Genomic DNA, 25,543 nt, shown 5'->3' with positions numbered 1-25,543 from the left:
TAGGACTCAGATAAAAAATAGCTGGTTTAATAAAAACTATGACATTAAAACAGAGAGTAGTAGTTCCTTCTTTTAATCAAATTTATTCAGAAACATAGGATGAATTGATATCCCTATATAAGTTTTATAATTATTGTGTTTCTGATGTGTATTTAAGATCATATAAATCACAAATACTCATTTATTGCCTTCATTCATTCTTTTACCTGTGTAATTACTGAATACTTAAATGCCAGGCACTGATACGTACTAGGGATTCAGTAGTGAATAACAGGTAAATACATAATCATGATGATCTGGGGCCATCATGTTACCAAAATAATAAAATATGTTAATATAAAGGAAATTTGGTTTAGGCAGAAAGAGATTACTTAGATTGTGTGGCCCTCAGGAGATAACCTCATTGCCATCATCTAAGAGAGGAAAAGAAGTCAGCCATGTAATGGGGTGGGGGTCGGTGTTCAAGGGAGAGAAAATAGAGCTGCAGACCCTGAGGTGGAAAGAAGCATGACAGAAAGGAAAATAAGGCCAAAATGTGGTATGTAAAGGGAAGCATAATATAAAAACATACTTGTACATATAACTTATATTCCCAGTACCGTCCACAGCATTTTAAATGGTAAGTTGTCTTACTATCGTATCTAACTACTTTCAAATAAAATTAGAAAAAATGAAGAACCAAGATGGTTAATCAACTTGCTTAAAAGGTACATTTACCTAGTTAGTGTCAGCCCCCAGCATGGTTGTCAGTTTAATACTTTTCCCATTAGACCCATTGAAGACCTAAAAAAAAGGAGGCATTTGTATACTATATGTGACATGAACAGAATGGCCTCTAAAGAACACACAAAACTATTCAAAAATAAAACTTTTCATGTATAGAAATTTGGTATGTAATGTTCTATTCATAACTTAGCGATGAAGTTGACAATTTAGTTCTTTCTGTAAAAACCTGCCTAAATTGTTTGGACTCGTTCCGTTTGTTTGTCCCTCTTAGGAAATCCCTTAAACCAAGAAAATATTTTCCATGCTCCTTGTTTCCACAACAGACATCAGCATTCCAGAGTAGCAAGCAAGGAATGATAAATTCATGTTTTTAGCCTCAGATTTGTAACTGACTACTTTCTGCCCCTGAGTTTTCACTTCTTTAAAATATGAAGTAAGAATCCACGGTGGACACTGTAAAGCTGTTCCATACACTGCTTCACTTGAAGCCACTGCTGCTGGGGGGTGTGGGTGGCAGGCTGCCTCCCTGGGACAACCCCTTCACATGTCACTTCAGTTGCAGCTGCCTCCTCTTCTGAGGTTACAGCCTTCTTGGGGCCATCTGCATGCACTGAGCTGATTGGAGGGAGGGAGGGAGAGGTGAAAAGCCTGGTCATTTTGTATAGGTGAGGACAACCTGGAAGAGCCATTCTCTCTCTTTGAGATCCCAGTTTGGGCCTCAGTTGCACAGGCTCTCTTCAGCAGGCACCTTGTTTTTATCATCTTATTCATGCTCTCTGTCTTGATCACTTCTAATCCTTGCTCCTTAAATTTTCAACCCACGTCACAAATACCAATTAGGGAAATCACTAAAATGAAAGATCAAGTAAGGGCAGCCTGAAAGGTGTAGGAAGACAAAAGGAAGATACATTTATTTTTCTTTGTCTTGAGTAAGGATGTTTATTGATTGCACCAGAAGTATCCTGGGAATAAAGAGTAAGTAAAGGTATTTAGACATATAGTCAGGGCTATATGAATGAATCAATAAAATGAGAAGCTTCAAAATAGAAAATTAAGATTAACTGAGTAAATGTAATCAACTCTTGTAACTGGTAAGCAGCACTTAATATTACTATGATTTTGCATGCTGTAACTTTACATATGCAGCATTTTAAAATCAAATATATTAGCCATTTAATCAGTCACATAATACATTTTATTTGAGCACCTGTGCTGTTTTCTTCACCTCCTTAAAAGTTGACCTTCATTTCTCTTCTGGGGGAGGTGTTGGCTGCTAAGTAGCCTTTGAAAATGTGTGGGTGCTCATATAGATCTTAGGTCAGGAGGGTGCTGTGGAAGCACTAAGGATGCTAAATGTCTCATAATGCTCTGAATAATTCCATAGGAAGTCATTCTGCCCAAAGTGTCAGTGATGTGCCGCTGAGAATAACGGCTGAGTGCAAGTGCTCCTTCTTCCAAGATATTCTTACTCCTTTCTACAACTCCAGCCACATAGCCCCACCCACCTTGTACCTCCTCCACCCTCTACAGTGGAAAGGACCTCACTTCTCCAATAACATACCACATAGTTTTTACCACTCCCTTTCTAATTTGTCTTATAGATATTTGTCTACATGTCCTAAATCTCCACCTAGAATGTGAGCTCTTTGAAGACACAAGTCTTAGTATAATAATTTAAATTGGAAATAAAAGGCATTCTGATAGGCATGGTATTTCCTCCTGGATGCAACCATAGCTGTGTAAGTAAAAATCTATACATTCAATATATAAATGGACATTGTATATAAGTATACAAATATATAAATATACAAATTCAACTTGAAAGTAGGTGTGAAGATTTTAAGAGCCTTCTCTGGTGAACTGCTTAAATGAGAGATATACTGTAGTAGCTCAGGCTGCCATACAAGGTACTACAGACTTGGTGGCTTAAACAACAGAAATTTGTTTTCTCACAGTTCTCAAGTTAGAAGTCTAAGACCAAGGAGCTTTCAGGGTAGGTTTTTGGCAAGGTCTGTCTATCTGGCTTGCAGATGGCCACCTTCTCAGTGTCCTCACATGGTCTTTCCTCTGTGGGCACATGAAGAGAGAGCTCTGGTATTTCTTCCTCTTTTTATAAATTCACTGGTCTTACTCCATTAGGACCTCATTTAACCTTTATTACTTCTGATAGGCCCTGTCTCAAAAAACTGTCACAGTGGGGGCTAGGGATTCAGCATATGTGTTTGGGGGCAGGGGTGATGTAGTTCAGTCCATAACATATACCAGCTCGACTTGACAGATTATCATCAAGGAAAAATTTATTCTGGACCCTGTTGGAATGATTGTTGTTACCTGTTATGGTGACTCCTTTTCTGCTTTGGACAGGTGTTTGTCTCCATGTCCTGTATCCCTAAACTGGACTGTAAGCTCTGTGAACACCATATGTGGCACTAGCTAGCATTAACTAAAGATTTTTTATTTATTGCCTAATTGCATATTTCTTCAATTCCCTAATTGTTGAATTTAGGGAAATTGTTTAGAGCACAGTATATATATATATATGTTTTAATTGAATATAAATAAAAGGCAAAATTTTCATAAAAGTATCAAGACATTAATATCTGTACTGAAGGTAAAGTGGAACCATACTAAGGAATCATTTTGTCTGTTGCAAAATATAGAATATTTATAATTTATCTTTCATTTTTCTACTGGTGGATTGTACTGTTCCATGCAAATGCTAGTTTGGTAACTATAATGTAAAGGTTGCCATCTATTGAACATAAGTAATTACTACACTTTAGTTCCTTGTGAGAATAGTACTTTAAAATTATTGAGGCAAGAACCATAGTCCCTATATACTGTGTGTTTTCACACACAAATTGTTTAATTCTCTGCTTAATTGTGGAAATGCTTATATACTTTCCCTAAATTAAAGTGCAATGACTACCCCTTATAAAGATTTTTTCCATAAAAATCAGTACTTACAATATGCAAAAGTTGACTTTATTAATTTGGAATGCTCCCTGAAATTCCTTATAAATTTTATCAGAACAGCAATGCTTCTCTTTCATGCTATTTGGGTAAGTTATTTCTAATTAATCTTTGAGGTAAATTACACATCAAAGTTATTTTGTTGAAATAAACCAGAAAATAAAAGGAACTGATCTTCCTACCTAAAACTCAACATTGAAGATGCTTCCTGAAGTTTACCTTTTTTTAACTTCAAAATAAATCACTACTTCAAAAAATTAATTAGGAGCATTGATAATAGGCAATCTTCTCCATGATGGAAAGCTTAATTTTCTATCTTTTGCCACTGTTCAATTTTACATATTTTAGTCACATTGAAAGTGTCAGACGACTAAGTTTTTCACCATTTACATTATGTGAGGGTGTGTTTACTGAGATGGTATGATAGTATAAAAGAAAAATAAAATAATTGGTCTATAATATAGTATAAAACACATGACAGCTATGGATATTTAGATATCTTAATTTTCCTTTCCATGGTCAAATTAAGGAACTCTGCTTTCAAATTACATAATCTTAAAAGGATAATATCCATGTCTAATATTTTTTATTTCTCTAATTTTATATCTATTAATGTGTGTATGTTGAGTGCTATTTGTATGTACAATTTTGTGATAGGTGTTCACCTCCCAGATGCACCTAATTACTTAATTCCTGAGGAATCTGTATTCATTTCATTGACTAGAAGAATGTGTTGAAGCTAGGATGATACCTCTGCAATTTTTGAGTTAGGGTATACATTTACTGTCCTTCCACATACTTTATTCTATAACTTGACATCCTAGTAATTCTTAAGGAGAAAAATATTTGAGTATATCTGATAATTTCACAAAAGTTCTTACTTGAGAATAAATTCTAATGGCTTTAAGTACTATATCAGTGATTAGAAAATGAGTGAATTTGAGGTTTTGATACAGAGAAGCAACACTTTTAAACAAAATTTGTGAACTCAAACTTACCCTTTTCTTAGAGCCATGGAATCAAATATCTCATTAAAGTTGGCAAATATCTTAGCAGGGATATTGAAGCAGTACCACATACATGTTAAGAAACTGTACACACAGCAATCATTTAAATACAAAAGGTAAGACAACTAGTCAACATTAATTTAAGAGATGAAAAAGTGAAAAAAAAAGTGATTTGTCAAGAGTTATTGTGAAATAGTAAATGCTCATTGTTGAAGATAAATGCACACAAAAAATATCACCCAAACCCAGAGATAAATACTGAAAAAGTTTTTAGTTTATTTATATCCTGTAAGGAACTGAAGCCCTAGGTAGAAGGTGATTCTAAATGAGTTTTCTGTAGTCTCTTTTGTCAGTGACTTATAGCCCAAGTATTTATAGAGAATTTCCAGATGATATTTGCTGAATAACACTATGAGCACTTAAAAAAAAAAGTCCTGGAGATTGAGAAAGAAAATAGAAGACTAGTAACAGGTAGAAGACTAGTAACAGGTAAATACAATACTGATGTTCAAAAAAGAAAAGATTAACTTCTAAGCTAAAAACTAATTTCAACTTGAGACTACCTGGAAAGAAGTCTAGAAATCATTCTTAAAAGCCTGGCAAGTGAGTGTGGAGAAAAGGAGGGCTGAGTTGCCAAGAACCTGAATTAAGTTTCAAGAAACAAATCACACCTAGATTAACACATTTTGAACAGACTGGGAGAAATGTTAATTTTAACAAGTTATCAAAGAAAGGATTGTAAGATCCATTGAATTTAATAATGCAGTGAGGCTAATGATTACCAAGTTTTTAGGTTCTTAACAGGTTGAAGGAGTTTTTAACCAAAGGATATTATTTAAGAGATCAATGAGTGACTTGGATGAGAACCTCCACAGTTTGCTGCCTAAATTTGTTGATGTTGTGAAACAGGGAGATACAGTATACCTGTTCCATAATCCTTCAAAAATATATTGTGAAGCTAGGAAAATGGACCGAATCTAGTAAAAGAAAGAAAAGGAGAGAGCGAGAGAGTGGAAGGAAGAAAGGAAAGGAGGAAGGGAAAGAAGGAAGGAAGGAAGAAATTTAGTATGGTTTTATGTAGTTTGAATTAAGTCATTTTGCTTTTCTGGGACATATTAGTGCGGGAAGGGGGTACTACTAGCAAAAACAAATATTAAAAAGAGAAAAGCTACAAGAAAATAAACCCAGTATGAGTTTGTCATGTCATATGGCTTCTATAATTATAAGGCAAGCAATAGTTCTATTCTACACTAGTAAAATCTCACCTGGCATATTATGTTTAATCCTTGGCATTAATCTCTGACAATTAGATATATAATCCCAAGAAAATCAACTGAAAAATCATGGGAAAACTGTCTTTGTGTCAGAGGAAGTTATATGAGTAATCAATTTTAGCTGATAACATGGTCTAGTTTCCTTGACCTAAATTTACTGCTCTGTTTTCTTCTTCCCTAAACATTCTCCCTGTATCTTAGACCTTATGGTTACAGTGGTCCCTGCTCATGTTTATTATATATTGTACATAATAAATCCAGCAAATGCATATAAAGTACTTATTCTGTGCCACTCACTGTTTCAGGTGCTTGGTTTATTGCAGAGGCAAGGTGCTGTCATGGATTTATAGTCTAGTGGAGCAGATATGCAATAAGAAAGCAAAATATATATATATATATATATATATAGTTTTACATTACTGTGTATTTTATAAGAAAATAATATAGGCAATATAGTAAGTATAAAGAGGGGAGAAGGGGAATAAAGTCATTGGATACCAGTTAAGGAAAAAGAAGATATTTGAGCTGAAACGTGAATGACCTGAAGGAGTTGACCATGCAGATATGCAGGAGATAGGCTCTCCAAGCAGAGGATAGAGCAAGTGCAAAGACCCTGGGACAAGAATCAGCTTGGTGTGTTTAAGAAACTGAAAGAAGGCCACTGTGACTGGATTGGAGAATAGTAAATAAAGGAGTGAATGATAAGGGATTGAATGAAGTAGTCAGGGGCCAGTCATTTATTGCTTTGTAGTTCATGTTAAAAGATTTAGATTCTTACTCCAGCTAATTGGGAAGCCCAATACAGGATTTTAGTCATGGGAGTAACATCTGATGTGAGTTTTAAAAGATCACTCTGAATACTATGGAAAATTTTATTATAAGGGAGAAATAATGAATATGGGAGACTAGTTATGTGTATCCCTTAGTTCAGGCAAGAGATGGTAATGGCTTACACTGTGGGTGTACTAACTGAGAAGGAGGAATTAGAGGGTCTGTATTTTAGAGGAACAGCTGACAGGAGTATTAGAATATTGATGGGTGGGGTGGGGAACTGATGGATAGTGGAAAATTGCTAAATGTTAGTGATTTTGGTAAGAGGTTTACCCCTAGAATCAAGGGGTAAATGAGTGAGTAAGTTGGGGAAAAAAGAAGGTGCTTAAAATCCAGATTTTTGATATGTTATTCTCTCTGAAGTACATAGAGGAAATATTCCAGGCCTAAGACTTAACCTTAGAGAAATGTCATTGAAGTGAAGAAGTCAAAGAATTTAGCAATCAGGTTATTCATTGATTTCACATGACCATATTGAATCCATCAAAAAGATTGTTGGAATGGAATAAAAAGGAAAGTCTAACAACCAGGGCCTAAAGCAAACAGTGTTAAGACAGTAAGTTGGGTAGGTAGTGAGTGGTATAGTCTGATGACAGGAGCCTCAAAGGACTTGGAATTTTGAAGGATTGGAAATGACTGATGATGTTAGAAACAGTAATGAGGAGGATGCTTTCTCCTTTCCAGTTTTGTAATCATAGGAAGTATGAGAGAAAAAGAACCTCTTTTTGAAGGCATGTCAAAAAAGGTATAGAATGATAGCAGGTATAGTAGAAGGACAGATGATTTGTGAGGGCTGAAGGGGATTGGAAATAGATCAGATTAGGAGATTCATAAAACAGTAAGGAAATAAGAGTCCAGGAGGTGCTTAATGACCCAAAGGGTTTTACATTTCTGGTTGTGGCAGGTAAATAGGGATGCAAAGCATGATAGGATTGATGGTCAGGGTTTGCTAAAAGAAAGTGAGTTAGGATGTAAGTTTCATGAGGGTAGGAAACTAAAGTGGGCAGTAGAATATGTGAGGATGCCTACACAAAGTGGGAATTGAAACAATATGTTGTTGATCCATAATATTTCGCTAGAGCATACGGTGGCCCTTTTGTTGTGGAATGCTGGCAGGATGCTGTCACTGGAGCTTTAGGTGTGATGGCATTCTTGAGACAGCTGGCTTCTCCAAGGACTCACCAGGGGTGGCTGCTGAACAGTAGGCTTTCAGAAAGATTCATTTATAATTTCAAGTAGGTAAGAGGTTGACTCAACACTGAATACTTAATCCTTTTATTCTGATTCAGGGAAAAAAATACCTTTATCATATGTAAATTATTTTTATAATAATAGGATTATGTTAATATTACAAAACGGCAGATATTTTCCCTGTAGAGAAAGCTGTTCCTAACTGGTTGAAATCACCAGTAGGAGTGATCCAATGAAGAAATTGATGATGCAAAGTGAGAGGCACTAAGATTAGTTGTAAATACCTAGTAGTTACTAAGGGAGTCAGACTCACTATCAGGAGATACTTTATCAGGCATTGTTCTGAGTGACTTTTAAACTGGTTTTAAACTTTAAAATCTTTATATTGGTATTTTTTTAAAAGATGTAGTATAACATATGCTCATTCTTTATCTATCTTAATCTTCTGACCCCATAGAACATTTTCTGTAAAGAGATCAAAGAATAGTCTAAAGAGTTCACATAATATTAAGATGGACATGATTTCATAATGGTAAAATCCATTAGGGAAAGCAACGCAGAGAAGTACTTAAGAAGAGTCAAGGCCGAAGTTGAAGGGTATGAACAAAATGGAGTATATTAACAGAGAGAGCACACTTCCCCCAATACAAAAACTAGGTTCCAGTCCTTCAGAGGTTTCCCATTGTGTTTCCCTGCTTTCCTTGCTTCTGTTAAGTGGAATGCTCCAAGAAAAATAATTTAGAATCAGTTCTTTTTCTTTGCTCTCACAAAGATATAAACTTCACTTGGGGTGGTGTTTTCATGTTTGAAAATCTTTTATGTTTCACGTTTCATAATCTTTTAACCTCTAACAGTCCTCTCTGCTCCCTCATGTGTAAAGCAAGGTTGCCCCTACTTGCTGATTTTTCAAGATGCTATCTGTAGCATAGAATTAGGCTCAAATAATGTTTTTCAGGGTGCTACAGAAACAAAGGGTATTGAACTCAATAAATTTAGCATGTAATTAAGAGTGCCAGAAATTTCCAGCTGAGGTTTAGTTGATCAAATTTTCCAGAAGGGAGATCAGTTGCAAGTGAACATACTCACCATATTTATTGTCAGGCAGCCAGTGGAAGATACTTATTTTTCCAGATGACTGTTAGTTTCCTTGGCTAAAATAAATAACATTGCTTTGCCATTGAACCCCAAAACTACAGAATGCAGCTATGATCTTGAAATATTCCACTTTCTGCTTGGCAGTATTATTGTGTGAATGTTTGCTTTGTGGAAGAGTGAAAAGAATACCAAGGGAAACTTACTGTCATTATCTGCCTTTACCTGCTATAAAACCCATATTTCATGGTATCTGTATTTCTCCTCTTTCTGAGAATTTGCCATGTGGGAACGGAATAAGTCATTCTATTTGATTGTTTTATGATACTCACATGGAAAGTAATAAGGTATTGAAATTTTTAGGTGGATATTTGAAATTTTTATGCAGCAAAGGAAAGTTTCTACATTCAGATACTGTAAGCCTTTGTGAAGAATTTATTCTTACGTAGTTTGCAAATAATTCTATCAAAATATGGATGAGCCAAATTAGCATTTTGAAATTTTATTCTTGATGAGGAGCTTTAACATCTGGCAACCAGTGAACGTACTCAAAATAAGCAAGTGTACAGGGTCAAGGCACAGAAGACAGGACAAAAGGACTGGTCAGTTGGGTCATATTCTGAGACTAAGTAAAGAAAGGATGCACACAAAAAGATAAAACTGTATGATTCCACCTATACGAGGTATCAACAGTAGTTGGATTCGTAAAAACAGAAAAGTAGAAAGGTGGTTACTGGAGTCTGGGTAGAGGGGGAAAAATGGGTGCTGTTGTTTAATGGGTATAGAGTTTCACATTTACAAAATGAAAAAATGCTGGAGATGTTTCTCCCAAGAGTGAATGTACCTAATACTACTGAACTGTCTATTTAAAAATGGTTAAGAGAGTAAGTTTCATATTGTGTTTTTTACCACAGTAAAAAGAAAATTGAGAATATGAATTGTCAATTGAATTTAGCCACAAAGAGTTCATTAGTGACCTTGGTAAAAATGTGGCTTTACAGAGGTTGTGGAATGAGGCCCAGTGGGTGTGGTTGAAGAGTGACAGGCAGGTTAGAAAATGGAGACTACGTGAATACACGATTATTTCAGTTTGGCTGGTAAGAGGAACAGGAAAATAGAAGGTAAAGGTAATTTTGTTGTTGTTTTCAGAGAAACTGTAGCATTTTTGAACATGGACTCCACACAGTGGAGAAGGAGAAATGGAAAACGTTATCCTGAAAAAAGCAGGTCAAAAGGCTACAAGCCCAGCTCTACAGACACATCTGGGAAGGAGAAAGTTTTTATACCTCTCTCTGCTGATAAATGAAAACTCACTTAAGTAACAGACAAAGCAGAAAATCTGGCTGCACCAAAGGTGCTGCTAAATCAGAGCTGCTTCCATCCCTAAAAGGAATAAATATTAGGGAAATAACAGAGTGAGAATAGATATTGATGTATATCCCATATTAAATTAGGTAGTTTAAGATTTCCTTAAGTCTAGTATTTTCAGAGGTTGGCTAAACAAAGCAGTAGGTAACCTGTGTGTGTAACACATGAGAAACCTCCCAAGTGCATTTATTTGGAAATTTGGAAATCTGGCTATAGAAGGTATTTCATGAGTTACATCAGCTTTATTTTCTCAAGTGGCACTCATTTTTCCAGTCATCGTAATTTATGGACATGTTGTAAGACTCAACTTCTGCAGCTCACTTCCTTTTCTTACCTGTCCTCATAAAGATTGATATGCAGACATTGATAATTCTTCATACTGTATTTTTTTTCTCGAGTATTAATAATTCTTACATTATAAAAGGTATTTTTGGAGTTTCAGTAACTGCTTCAAGGTTGATGATATGTCCCTTCTTTTCTTAGGTGGTAATATCTTTTTAACTTGAATTGCAATATAGTCCCTAGAAAAAAGGTACAAATATATTCTAAGCAAAATGTATATTGTGAGTTGAATTCTGTGTTTGGAAACATTAAATTTCATTCATGCATTTATGCAACAAACACTTAACTTGTTGTTTACTTTGTGTAAGTACTTTGTTACACTTCATTTATACCAGTAAAAATAATGGTCCCTGACCTCAGGGAGTTTCTAATCTAGTGAGGACATCCAGATTTAAACAAGTAGCCACACAAATTGTATAATTAAAATAGTAAATAACAAATTCTGTGACAAAAGTACAGGGTGCCATGAAAGCCAATGACATGGGCACCCTAAGATGATTTGGGGAATTGGGAAGGCCTCCCTGAGGAGGTGACACTTAAATTGAGACCAGAAGGGCACTTAGGAATTAGCCTAATGAGGGTGTGGTAGAGAAGTGGGTATAGAAAGTGAGAAGTGGTCAGCTGTGGACCCTTGGTGTAGAAAGAAGGTTGGCCTCTTTCAAGAAAAGATGAAAGACCTGTTGGACCAGGTCCAGACAGAGGAAGTGGAAGAATGCCATAAATAAGGCTGGAGAGTTAGGTAGCCCAGGGTCACAACTGCCTTTAGAACAGTGCTGGAAGGTCTAAGCAACAGATAGGAAGATTTGTATTGTTAAAGTTTGTTTTGGTAACTGTGTGGAGATTTTTTGCACTAGAACAGGAGTTAGCAGACTTTTTCTGTAAAGATCCAAATAGTACATGCATTAGGTTTTGTGAGTCATGTGGTCTGGCACAGCTATTCAACTCCGTGTATACTGTGAAAGTAGCCATAGACATGTTTATGAATAAATAGTTCATATTCCATCAAATTTTATTTGTAGGTGATAAAATTTGAATTTTATATAATTTTCCTGTGTAATGAAATAGTATTCTTTTCAGTTTTTAAAAAAAACATTTAAAACTATGAAAACTGCTCTTAGTTCACAGGCCATGCAAAGACAGATGGTAGGCTGAATTTGTCCTGAGAGCCAAATATCATTTTAGTACCATGACATTTTTCTTAAGTTGTCTATGTTTTTTAAAAACACACTGATAAAAGTATGACCAATGCTAAATTTAAAAATGAGAATATAATCTCTCTTTTTCTCTGTCTTTATTTTAATGTTACATTTTTTCATTTGAAAATCAGTATAACAGGACTAACCTATTCTATTTTTTTATCCACAGGCTTTTAGAAAAATAATGTGTACTTTTGTATTTCTATTTATTTTTTCTTCCTAAAGTGCTATACTTGGTGCTTTCTTCTTTCAAACCTCACATCAATTTTTTCATCTTTTCTTTACATGGTGGTAGTTCTGAAATTTAATTCTGTTATTCAAAGGGAAAAATGGTATGGACATCTGAAAAACAAAGTAAAAAATACTCAAAGCACCACGGTTGTGTGTATTCATTTGTTGTGTGGCTTGATAAAATACTTTGTTTACATCAAAATAAACAACATCTGTGTAATTCCACATCTGCAAAAGTAGCATTTTAACTTGGAAGGAAATTCCTAGCTGCTTTCTTGTAGTCCAGTATTCAGGCAGCTACTCCACAAGATGCTAGAAAGCATTATGTAGTGCAAATAGTACAGAGAGACCTGGTTCAAATTCCATCTGACCCTTACTAGGTATATGATACTGGGCAACTTAATTAACTTCTTGGAGCTTTAGTTTCTGAGAAGCATGCAAAATACATGTCAGTGTATGGGAATTCCCATCCACCTTTCTTCCCTCACCTGGAAGTAGCCATGTTAAAAAACTGGAGGGGAAAGAAGCCTGTATTTGGTGAAGGTTTTGGTTTTAACCTTATGCAGATAGGAAGTTAAAAAAAAAATACCCCAAATGGAACCATTGTGCATGTGAAGATAGTATAAATGATGAACATCTGTACTTTATTAATATGTCTTTTGCCTTATTTTACTTCTGAAAACTTAGGTTTGACAGTTCTCTGGAAGACCTACCTAAGAGTGGACCTCACCCACCTGCAACTCCTCAGGTTTTACATATTGGTAGCCAAGTAGCCACACTTGCTAAAGTAACTACGCATTCTAGTAGAATTTTTCCTTTTTGGTATGTTGAAATTTATTGCTGGTGGTGAAACTGTATACTAAACTGACTAAAAAGAAAAAAGAGATCATAGATTATTAAACTGACATCACAATACATAGAAAATAAAGCTTGGCATCCAGTCTTGGAACACCACTTTACACTGCTTTCTTTTTTGTTTAGATTCTAAGTTCTAATTTAGATTCAGGAAGCCTGTACCTTTTATTTATTCACTGTGATTTGGAAAGTCAATTGTCTTGAGTTTGTCATAAGTCTACTTTACTGAATTAGAACATTCACCTGTAAGAAAAGGAATGATAGAGATCTTATGTTCCAAGGGCCCAGACATATTCTAAAGGTATTCCGATTAATTCTTCCCAAACAGTTTTGGGGGACTATGCTGATAGTAAGTCCTTTTATATTATTATTTGTGATGCACAATGATGAAACAAAGCTATTAGAGGCTCCTTTTCTTACAGGAGGGTAATTTCTCTGGTTTTTAAAAAATAGACGTAAGTTTCTAGTTATTATTTGCCATAAGTTCCCCCAAATAGTAGCCACTGCCTCAAAGATGCAAAGTAATTGAGAAACTCAAAGTTGGATCACTTGGTAATTTAGTCTTCCACTTTGCATGACTCTCGTATTACCCTGCTCTACCACTCATAGCATCTTTCTTTCTTCTTTCCAGCCCCCATTCTTTTTCCTTTTGTACTCATTCATAGCAGTTGTTAAAAGTGTAGCCATAAAGTTCAATTAAATTATATACTTGCAAAAAAACTGTACTTAAATAATTCTAAATAATTTTTTCTTAAGTGGCTTGCCACTATTTCTTTATCTGCCTTCTATTGGTTTCTAAAGTTTCAGAGAATTGAGCTATCAGTTATCAAATAGTGGATTATCAAATTCTTCTGACAGGGAGACTGATGTCAGCCTTCACAGTTTTAGACATGTGAGCTCTTATTAACCTGGCACAGAATTATTTGTATTGGAGGTGGCCACTGTCACAAATTTTTGAAAATAGCAAGAATGTTCATGAATAACTTGCATGCATAAATAAGGAAGCAAGACTACAAATTTCATATTATGCATTTTAGACTTTCTTTTCACTTATTAAAAGAATATCTCAATTTCAGTTTGGTAACCAATTTGAAAATATAGCTAAGGTAGAATGTTAATTCTTGTTCAGGAATTTGCTCTTTTCTTAAAGACCAAAGGAAAATAATTATTGTTTTAAGTAATCAAAATTCTGAAGATAAAATTTCATACCAGCATTTTGTGAATCTTCAGAGCTAACTAAAAACAGAAATAGAGAACATCAGCAGAGAAGGTGGTATTTTAGTTATGTTCACTATTTCTGCTGTTTATTTTACAAAGGTGTTTGCCCTCCCCAAATAGCATTACTCTCAGTATTTTAACAGTTATTTCTTGTTCATATTAATATGTATTGCTGCTTCTGAATAGGCAGCTGGGTTGGTTGTACCTGCTTCTCCTGAAAACACAAATATCATTAAAATGTCAAGCTCTGGGTATATATCATCTCTGAGGTAAAACTTCATGTAGAGATTTATGTGAATACTGATATAACCTTACTTCTTTCTCTGCTTCTAGAAATTCAAACTTCATGTTTAAATTTATTTGCCTACTTAGTTGTTAAATCAATTCAAATGAGTGTTACTATAGGATATTTATTTAACTTTCAATAGACTTAGAGACAGTGAACTTAAATACATTCAAAAGTGTTTGTATTTTAAAGATCAGTTTTGCAGAGGATTACACATCAAATTTTAATTTCTAAGGAAAACCATAGCAGCAGTAAAATAAGAACCTGAACACCTATTATACTTGACATGTCACATCTTTATGTCTAAGTATTAATATAGGATGGTTGCTCTCTTACCTTTATTATGCTGCCTCTTCTCACTTTACCTTTTGTTCCTCTCCTCTGTCAATTTAAGCAGCTCCACAAGAAATGTGACAAGTTCTTTGGAAGGTTCTCGAAACTTTTCTACCTTCTCCTCTCCTGCTAGATACACTGCTGCAGTTTTGAGCAGTGCAGCTGCTACTGTGTCTGCTGTCATAGCTGCAAAAACCAGGTAGAACTGCATGAACAATGTGTCTCTGACGTGATCTAAACACTTTTCACGGGCTTACAAGTCACCTCAACTCAGGGGGAATGTCCCCATTTGAAACAGTCACAGTTCTATTATGAGATTGAATTGTACTGTGGACATTTTATCCAGGTTGTGGCTTTATCCTACACTGTTTGTTACTGAACTTTTCTTTTAATCACCCTTTTATCTCTTTCCATTACTATCATTTATCTGTGATACTTCTCAATTGCGTGGATTATTGCATGTTGTGTCTACTGAGTTTGGGGCTTTTGTAATTTTTAGTTTTTATATCTGGAATAGAGTAGGTATTTTAAATTTCAAGTAGTTTTATTATATCCCACACACTGATTATATTTGAGGGTGAGCTAATGGTTCACTGTTCTCTATAATAACCCTTCTTCCTAAAAAAAGAAGAAAAACTTATTTTTGTGGGGTAGTTTTGTTTTTACTACATAATTTCTAGTAGTTTTTAAAGGCTTTCTAAATGATTGCCTTTATCAATTTGGGTCAAAATGTAATCAAATCTATATTAGTGAGTAAAATAGTATAATAGACCCTTAGCACTTCTTTTCATCCTTTTTATATTGCTTTGTTCTCCCTGTCTGTCTGACTTCTCTCTGTATTCCTTTCTGGAAATGTTTCAAATCATAGACTATGAAAACTACTTTCTGCTCTTGGTAGTGTGATTTTTCGACTTAAAACTCTTTCTAAATGCTCACCAGGCTCTCCAGTCCTGAACAGTATCCCTTGCTCCTGGATGCACTTTGCATCAGCCCTGTTTCCAAGCCTTTAGCTTTTTCATATCTCCAGTCCTCGAGGAAATCGACTGGCTCTATCCGTGTTAGGAACACAAGGTACTGTGGGAGCAGATATCATCAGTGGTGGTTTGCTGTAAAAGATACTGCTTTCTGTAACACTTAACCACCACATTAACAGGCCAGATGAGAAAGCCAAAGCTGATTTGTGTCGTTTCAAATTAACTGTAATTTCAGCATAACGCTAATGCACAAGCATGTTATTTTGTATGATTATTAACTTGCCTTTTAACTCTTGGGACATATTTTACTTCATCTTGTGACACTTGATATTTGTTAGGAAATTATGAGTAGTTGTGCAAGTATTTAAATTATAGTAGAACTCTGACTTTTATTGCATGGATGTAACTGTACTAGAAAAGTCAAATGTTTAGTAAAACACACCTTTATACCTTTTGAAAAAATGAAAAAGTATAAAAGATTTGGTTTTTGATTGTCTACTATCTTACAGATTTTAAATATGAATGTTTTACTTGGGCAAATAGCTTAATTTTCACCATATCTGGAAAACACTGAAACATACAAATTAATTTTTTCCCTAAACTTAACAATTATGCCAATAGTTATTAGGCATTATGTAAAAAATAAAAACATCCCAAGTGTATACAAATGTTACAATCTTAAGGAAATTTAAAATCATTACTGACAACAAAATTAATGGCAGAATGTACAGCTATCACTATAATTAGTAAAAGCCTGATTTGATATAAGCTGTCTATTGATCAAGTGCTTATATCCTACCCACTATACAGCTTGGGAGTTAGGGGAGCTGACCCCCTGCACAATTGAAAATTGGCATATAACTTGACTTCTCCAAAACTTAACACCCTACTTTTGACTTCTTAGAAGCCTTACCAGTAACATAAATAGTCAATTAGTACATGTTTTATATGTTATACTATTTATAGATTGTATTCTTAAATAAAATAAGCAAGAGAAAAGAAAATATTAAGAAAATAATAAGAAAAATACATTTACAGTACTGTCCAGTATTTCTTTTAAGAAACTGTGTGTAAGTGGACCTGCAAAGTTCAAACCCTTATTTTTCAAGGGTCAACTTTACTTAATTATAATTCTAGGTAACTTTTAAGGGCAATATTTAAACAGGAAGAGAGAGATCATTGTAAATTTTGCTCTAAGATAAAAACTGCAACTATTTATATTTGTGGAATTTTGAGTGTTAAATGAGTGGATATCTTTCACTGTCAAGGCTAAGTCTGTACAGAGACAGGTTACTGACCATGCTTAGAATAAAAGATCTCTTTGAGAACCTAATGGAATGCTGTAGATCTTTTCTCCAGAAAAGCACCTATTGCATTTTTTTAAAACTAAATGGCCAATGGTATGTTTTGATTACCATCAAATGGAGATGGGATGCGGGAAAATACTGGTCTTGTAAAAATACCTCCTTTCTCCTTTAGCGGCATGCTCATTTAACTCTTATCTTTACATTCCAGTAAGTTATTTTGCTCTCACTGCTTAACAGCAATGATGACAAAAAAAACATAAAAATCCTTGTATACCTTGTTCAATTGAAGATTTTTTATTTTTTTTATTTATCATTATAAAACCAAGAACAACTTTTTAACTTTTTGTACATAGCTATTATTACATGTAAGGCAATCTCTCTTTAAATAGGGATAAATTACTCCAAAAGAAATGAGTCCTAGGTAGTTTTCCCTTCAAGTCAAGCATCTTGTTGAAATAAACTGCCTACTTAAAAAAAAAAAGTGTTCCTGCAGTTATGGACTGACTGAAGCTATCTGTGGGCTCACCTCTAGAGCACGGGTTGGTAGTCTTTAGCAGGACTTTAGATTAACAGCAGTAGACACACTAAATATGTTTGCTGTTTGGGAAAGGGAAATGCTTCTTGACAAGGTAAGCTAATTGGCATTCTGGAAAACAGGAATGCAGGATTTCCTGAGAAGACTTTGCTAATGTAGTGAGATGAGCAGTTGGGATAATGCCAGAGATATTTTATATCTGATTTTTGCTTTCATATGACAGTAATCTTTAAAATTATGATATAGTATAATGTCAGACTTGTTCATTTCATTATAGTATATTCAGCATTTCAAATTTTGGTACAAAAGGTCTAAAGAGATAATGGGGTGTGTGGTGGGGACTTGATAATGGGCAGAGTCTAGTAACCATAATGTTGCTCATGTAATTGTATATTAATGATACCAAAAAAAAAGATCTAAAGAATTTTGCTTAGGAAAACAGAAAAAGTCTTCTTACAAACAAAGGATTCTGGAAGGAAGGTGACTCATGGCTCCTCTGTATGTCTAGGTCCTTGTGTAGAGTTCTGACAGAAGAATTCTGTTAAAAGAAAAATTTGCTTATAGTTGTGACCTTTCCAGAAATACTCCTTTCCTACCACGTTAGAGTCTGTGTGTTAGTGTATCAATTTTTTTATAAGACTTTAGCTAAAAACTGTTTAAACACTGATAATTAAACCTGCAATGTATACCTGGCTTTTCAAAAAATTTGAACATCTAATTAGAATAAAGGTTACCTCAAGAGTATTCTTTGAACAGTTTTCCCTTGAAAATAGACTTAAAATTTATGACTGTTCCCAATCTGCAGCTGAAATTTATTTGTTATAATAAACAAATGTGGGAAAGGAATGTAAACTGAAGATAAATCAGGTTGCTGAATCTGAAAGTTAACTTTTTCTTTTTTCCTCTTTAGCTCAGTTCTGAAAAGAAACCCTTGCTCTGTTAGTATTATGTTTCTCCATTTTCAGTTTTTAAAATATAAAACAAGAAGTTTGGTATTCTTGAGATGGAAGTCCTATTAACTTAAGATTTCATTTCAGTGCTTGTTTATTTAGCAGGCTAGTAAAAATGAGGAAGCAGGATTGTGTCAGGTCCCAAAATTGAGGAAGCAAGATTGTGTCAGGTACCAAAACTATCCACAAACTACATTTGGAAGCAGAATTCCTAGTAGAAATGAGGGGTATTTATTTAATAAATGCACTTATCATTAGATATTTTTACCACATATTATAGATAAGGAAACATGAAATTTAAGTAACATACCCAAGGTCACAGTAAAGACCCCAGACTCAGGTAGTTTATAATGTAGTGGAGGAGACAAAATACATAAAGAAGTTACTATTAATTAAAAAAAATAAAACCTGGCTCTTACTAAATGAAATGTAACTGTATGCCATGCAGTTCATATGTGCCATGATTTGAAAGAAAGGAATGTCTTTACTTCTAGAAAATTGAGTGATTAAATAACATGTTAATTGTGTAGTGTAGTACACAGTACATGATGGATATTACTGTTACTGCTATCACTATTAATTATGGATAGAATTTGGATGGGTGCAGAGGTATAGTTGGGGGAGGTACATTTTGTGTGGAACCTGGGAAAAATGGAGACTTTGAACAGAAAGGCAGGGTCAGAATATAGTTTGGATAGCAATGTGGTAGGAGATAGGATTGGACAGGTAGATTGTAGCTTTATCTTTAGAAGTCTCCAAATGTCATCCTGAAGTGTAACTTTGCCTTCACCCTACAACATCTCCATCCTCTTCTTAAATATCTCCTAGAGACAGATCTCTCACAAAAGGCATTGTTAGGAAACACTTTTTTTCCTTTCGGACAATTTTTCATATCAAGAAGTACTTCTTTTTATTGAACCAAATCTATCTCACCATAGATTTGACTTAACAATTTAGGCAAACAGAATGTAGTCATAATCCAAAAGTCACGTAATTTGAAGTTTGCTCTTAATGTGTGTCCTGGGTGTTTTTCATACCCTCAGCTAATAATGCCAGTTCCCTCAGCCAAACTCTAGTAGGCCTGTCATCCTGGTCGCTTTCTTCTAAGTAATTTTGTCTGGCACTCTTCCTGGAATTATAGTTTAATTCCTTCAGATTATTAAACATTAAATGATGACTTGGGTTTTGTTAATATTTCCAGATTATATTTTTGTTTCATTGTAACATACTATTTCTTGGTCATAAATTTTCTTCTCAGAACTGAGGCTATATGGATCATCATTTTTTCTGCATCACTTAACTAGAATTAAAATGACAAATAGATGATTACAAATCATTTATTTGTAATCTCTAAAAGTACTGAAAATAATTATCCTTTTCAGATGTTAATATTTTGTGCCTTAGAGTCTGCTAAGTATTTAGTACATAATTATCTTATTTAAGCCTCATGAAACTCTTATGATCAAAGTATTATCCGTGTTTAAAGTTTAGGTAACTGGGGTTTAGAGAAGTAAAATAATTTGTCCATCCCAAAGCTTTTAAAATGTGCTTATAAACCACTACAGTAGAATGCTTAAACTCTGTTTCCATTAATATTACTTACTGGGTCATCTTAATAACTAAGTTCAGCATTGCCAATCTTTCACTTTTTATTTATGAAAAAAATTATTCAAGTGTCCACATTTTTCACATTAAACAGGTTTTAGTTTTTCATTAAACTCATTAAAGATAAAAGGTGATGGCTCTGTTGCACTTGAATCTGGGAAAACAGTAATAGGGAACAATAAGCCAAGAAGGTTAAGAGAGCTGTAGTGTAATTTTTCAAAACTGTTCAGTGTCAGAGAGGTGCCTCAAGATCACCTCCAAGTTTGACGATTCATTAGAGAGCTTAAAGAACTGAGGTATGTAGTTAACACTCACAACTAAGATTTATGGCAGTGAAAGAATACAAAGCATATTCAACAAAGGAAAAACATGCATGGGATCACGTCAAGAAGAAAACTCCAGTTTCCAAAAGTCCTCTTCCCAGTGAAGTCACATCCAAGTCCCAGGATGTGCTTGATTCCTACAACGTGCAAAGTGTTGTCCACCAGAAAAGCTCATCAGAAACTACACCTAAGCAGCGTTTTTACTGGGGCTCCTCATGTGGCATGCTGTGCCTAGTTCATACCAGACCTCAGATTATCAGAACAAAAGCAGGTGTTTAGCATAAACCCCATTGTTTACATAGTTAAGGCACAGGGAGCCACTTATGTTTTAGAAAGTCTTATATGCCTGCACAGGGCTGTTACCAGCCAAATTCCCAAATATCAGTCAGAGGCCAGCTTTGCAAGCAGGCCTTCCTAAGGATAGGCAGTCTCAAGCCTACTACTCTTTTAGGTCTTATTCAAGATTCAAAAAACATGGGAAAAATCAGGTAAAATTCTTTTTCATTTGACAATGTAATGAAAATGATGGAATTTGAAATTTTGTTGTAATAATCTCAAATAGTACCATTTAGGGTATTTATTTTACTAAAGTCATTAATATAGCATCTCTATCAATCTGTTCCTTCAGCTTTTGATTTAACTTATTGAAGGAATTGAGTTTTTGTGCATAGAATTACTTAAACAACCAGTTCCTCAATTTCTACTGAAAAGTTATCAGGATATATTATTATTTTTATTAAGAGAAATTGCTGTAATATTATATCATCCCTGCTACTGTATCATTACTGCTATAGTAAATCTCATTAAAAAATACATGTTTTTTATAAGTTGAGCTACTTAAAATTTTTTTTTGAAATGATAGTATATAATTATAAATAACAAGTGACTGGCTACTAAAAACCATGTGTTCTAAATTAAACTGGAGCCAGCGCAGTTAAGGCCCATTAAGCAAATAACTGATTGAGAGAGGACAATGGCAGTCTTGCCTATTTTCCTGTATTATGACCATAGAACACTGGATGTTCTGTTAGACTGGAGGTGTTGTCTCTTGTTTACCACTGTGTGGTCAGTGCACAGCACAATGTCTGGCATACAGTAGGTGTTTGAATATTTATTGAATGAATGAATGAGTATGTGAGTGAAAAGAGTGACTGGTGAGACGTCAGAGAATCTTGGTTCATAAAATGCCTGGAGAATGTGGGGTGGGGTGGAAAGGGAAAGATTTGTGCCATTTCATAGAGATTATCAGGTATTCTCCAATAATTAGTTGTTTTAATATTAACTGTTCTGAAATGTTGAGATAGAATTAGGAAGAGGAAATTAACTCATTACATAAATGGATTGGCTATATAATTAGTAGCCTAATTTCTCATGGTAGATCTTTTCAAGAGAATTTCCAATTAGACAAATGCAGTTGGACTCCTTTCTTCTCCTTTTCTTTCCTTTTTTTCTGTTTTTATAATTGAAGTATAACTGACATACAATATGCTGTTTGTTCCAGATGTACATCATAGTGATTTAATGTTTTTATGTATTATGAAATGATTCCCGTAAGTCTAATTACTGTCTTCTTAGCATGTTATTACAATATTATTGACTGTATTCCCTATGCTGTGTGTTTTACCACTGTGATTTATTTTATAAAACTAAAAGTTTATACCTCTTAATCACCTTCACCTGTTTCACTTTCCCCTCAACCCCAACCCAGTCTTGTAACCAATAGTTTGTTCCAGTATTTGTCTGTTTCTGCTTTGTTTTGTTTTATTTGTTCATTTCTTTTGTTTTTAGATTCCACATGAAAAAGAAATCATACAGTATCTGTCTTTCTCTGACTTACTTCACTTAGCATAATGCCCTGTAGGTCCATCTATGTTTTCTCTCATAAGATTCTGTCCTTTTTTATGGTTGAGTAATATTCCATTGTGTATATGTACCACATCTTCTTCATCCATTCATCTGTTGATGGACCCTTAGATTTCATTCTTATTTTGTCTCTTGTAAATAATGCTGCAATGAACATAGGGTTGCATATATCTCCTTTAATTGTGTTTTTTGTTTTCTTTGGATAAATACCCGGAAGTGAGATTGCTGTATCATATGTTAGTTCTATTCATAACTTTTTGAGAACCTCGTACTGTAATTGGTTACACCAGTTTATATTCCCACCAACAGTGTAGGAGAGGGCTCTCTTTTCTCATATCCTTGTCAACGAATCTTATTTTTTGTCTTTTTGATAATAACCGATCTAACAAGTGTGAGGTGATACCTCCTTGTGGTTTTGATTTGCATTTTCCTGATGATCATCATTATTTCATGTGCCTGTTGACCATATGTATGCGTTTTTTGGAAAAATGTCTATTCAAGCCCTCTGCCCATTTTTTAATTGGATTATTATTCTTTTTACATTAAGTTGTGTACGTTCTTTATATATTTTGGATCTTTGTTTTAATGAGAGGCAGTCTGTCATGGCTTTAGAGTTTTTCTTTTTTTGAATGTCAGTATTTTGCTTTTCTTAGAGATTTTATAGATTGAAGGATCATTGCTAAGGTAGATGGCTATACTTCACCATAAATGTTTCCTTATTTTCTTTCCAGCAACACCCAGGATCCTTCTCAGCAATTGACTCCATCAGTAGCTTCAGTGCGGAGCATGCCTGAGAGGCAGGAAAGCCCAGCTTCGGCCAGGCCAGGGGTGGCCAGTCTCACAACTGCTGCAGCCTTCAAGCCACAAGGATCCATGAGCATTATTAAGTCACCAAGCTGGCAACAGCCAGACCAAGCAGGTAGGCAAAAGAAATCTCTTCCTATTGCTTTTCTTAATTGTAATTATGAAAATGTGTTCTGGGTTATATGGTAGAAATCACTGGTGAAACCCATGCTACACCATCTAAGATTGTAAAAGGACAGCAAAGAATAGCTATAGCTGTTTGTCTCTCTGAAGTGTCTCATAACACTCTCTCTGTATATTCGGCACAGTTGTCACTTGCTATTCATAATTATAGAATTATAGAATGGGTATTTCCCTGTTTCCTAGAGTACTCAGGAAGCATGTGTTCAGTTGTAAATTTGATGTCTTATTAACAAACCACATTGTTAGAAGGTTAGCCTTGAGAATACAATTTAGTTTTGATGATACATACAAAATAACAACAGAAACATTTATTACCATCAATTATGAAGAAAGAATTTTTGACCTCTTATCCTCTGAAGATTTACAAGGCAGAAGCAGAAGGATGTAAGACCAGAAAGAGAACATTTGAATGGAAGGATGGAACAGCTTGGGCTCAGTCTGGAAACTTGAGTTTTCACTCACTCCTGTGGATAAAGAGCTTTAAATAAAGATATTTAACTTCTTTGATCCTTAGTTTTCTAGTCTGCAAAATGAAGGCAGACTAAATAATACTTGTTTTCCCAGCATGAACAAAAGTTCTGATTATAGGACTAAAGTACCTCTCTTGAAAGGAAGATGGGACTATATATATGTATGTATATATGTATACACACATGTGCGCGCACACACAACCACATACATGTTGTCAGTCCCATCCTTCATCTCTTCTCACTCTTTATACTCTCCCTGGATAATCTGTCATCCAGATTACTTGTACTATCTAGCCACTGATAATTTACAGTCCTCTCTCTCCTAAACTCTGTATCCTCAAACGTGTTGACCTACTTGCTGTTTCCAGGTGGCATCTTAAACACAGCATGTCCAAAAATATCAGTGCCTATCTTTGGGAATAGTATAGTGTCTTGCCAATGGGTTTCAGCCCCGGGCAAGTTTGCTTTGTAATCAGTGTGACCAAAGAAATGGCAGTAGAACATTCTTGGGGTGAAAGGGTTTATTACCCGGCTTGTTCTCCCGGTGGTAGGTCGAGCACTAGCATCTCTGCCTCCGTGCGGAGCACTGGGCGCAGCTCTCTATATAAGCGGTAGCCTAGCAACAGGCCAGTCACATCATCAAGTGGTTTAAGTTCAGTGAGGATCCTGGCCCTAGGAACCCCAACCTCCCCACATATAGCTATCCAGTCACCAAAGCTTGAAATAAAACTTGAGACAGTCTGCCTCTCCCCCCATATTCTCATAATAACTAAGATCTAATGATTTCACTTCTTAGTATGTCTCAAGTTTCCTTTTACCTCTCTGTGGTCAGAACCATTACCTTGGTTCAGGCCCATGTCCCTGAAAACAACTTCTAACTAATTTCCCTGTCCCCTTCTCAACCTGTCAACCTGTCCTCTGTACTGCAGCAAGTGTCTTCCTAAAACTCTGACTTGTCATGTCACTCTCCTGCTGCATATGCTTTACTGTGTCTCACTATTCCTTAACTTATCATTTAAGACCTTTTCACTCTGGTTCCTACCTACTCTTCAGTCTCATAATCAAATTTATAATCAGTTCTGTGGTCTTACTAAAACATCTTCAGTTACTAAGACATGCCATGTGACCTTGCTTTTGAAAGTTCTGATCCCTCTGCCACAGAATGTGCTTTTTTTACCTAGTCCTCTCTATAATTGTCCTTATCAGTTTTGGGATGAGTATTGATTGAATACATATGGGATTGCTTTTTAAAATAGGGTAGCTTTATTTTGAGAGAAATCTTCTGCATCCGTGGATGTTTTAATGCCCTTGTCTAGCTTGGATTAGCACATAGTCTACAGGCACACACCTAATCATCTACAATTGCTCTCTTACAACACTAAACTATGTTTTCTACCTTTATCTTGCATCTACCTACCACTTCAGCATTTTATTAAAAATAAAAATAATAATAATAATAATAATAAAGGGAGAAATGTGGGATTCACATATAAATCAAGTATAAAAATCAAACAAATATTCATATTTGACCTGATTGTTTATAGTTCATAATGCGTGATCAAAACCGAAAGTCTGTGATGACTGTCCTTGTACTGTTCACCATGTA

The 25,543-nt window shown here is 34.9% G+C and overlaps 1 protein-coding gene across 16 annotated transcripts in view; it reads left to right on the top strand.

Annotated features, from left to right (window-relative positions):
• Window positions 1-25,543, top strand: part of PDLIM5 (PDZ and LIM domain 5) — a 223,796-nt gene that overhangs the window by 143,103 nt on the left and 55,150 nt on the right. For 10 of the 16 annotated variants that reach the window (XM_037020076.2, XM_037020074.2, XM_037020073.2 and 7 more), the window contains 4 exons: window positions 12,919-13,053; window positions 14,985-15,122; window positions 15,863-15,994; window positions 23,212-23,399. In XM_037020076.2, coding sequence (XP_036875971.2) covers window positions 12,919-13,053; window positions 14,985-15,122; window positions 15,863-15,994; window positions 23,212-23,399 — 593 coding nt within the window. The remainder of the gene's footprint in view (window positions 1-12,918; window positions 13,054-14,984; window positions 15,123-15,862; window positions 15,995-23,211; window positions 23,400-25,543) is intronic. The other 6 variants (XM_037020078.2, XM_037020077.2, XM_073237287.1 and 3 more) reach the window with 2 other exon arrangements.

This window comes from Manis javanica, chromosome 5, assembly GCF_040802235.1.
Source record: "Manis javanica isolate MJ-LG chromosome 5, MJ_LKY, whole genome shotgun sequence".
Classification (NCBI taxonomy): domain Eukaryota; kingdom Metazoa; phylum Chordata; class Mammalia; order Pholidota; family Manidae; genus Manis; species Manis javanica.
This window is presented reverse-complemented; position numbering and strand designations above follow the sequence as displayed.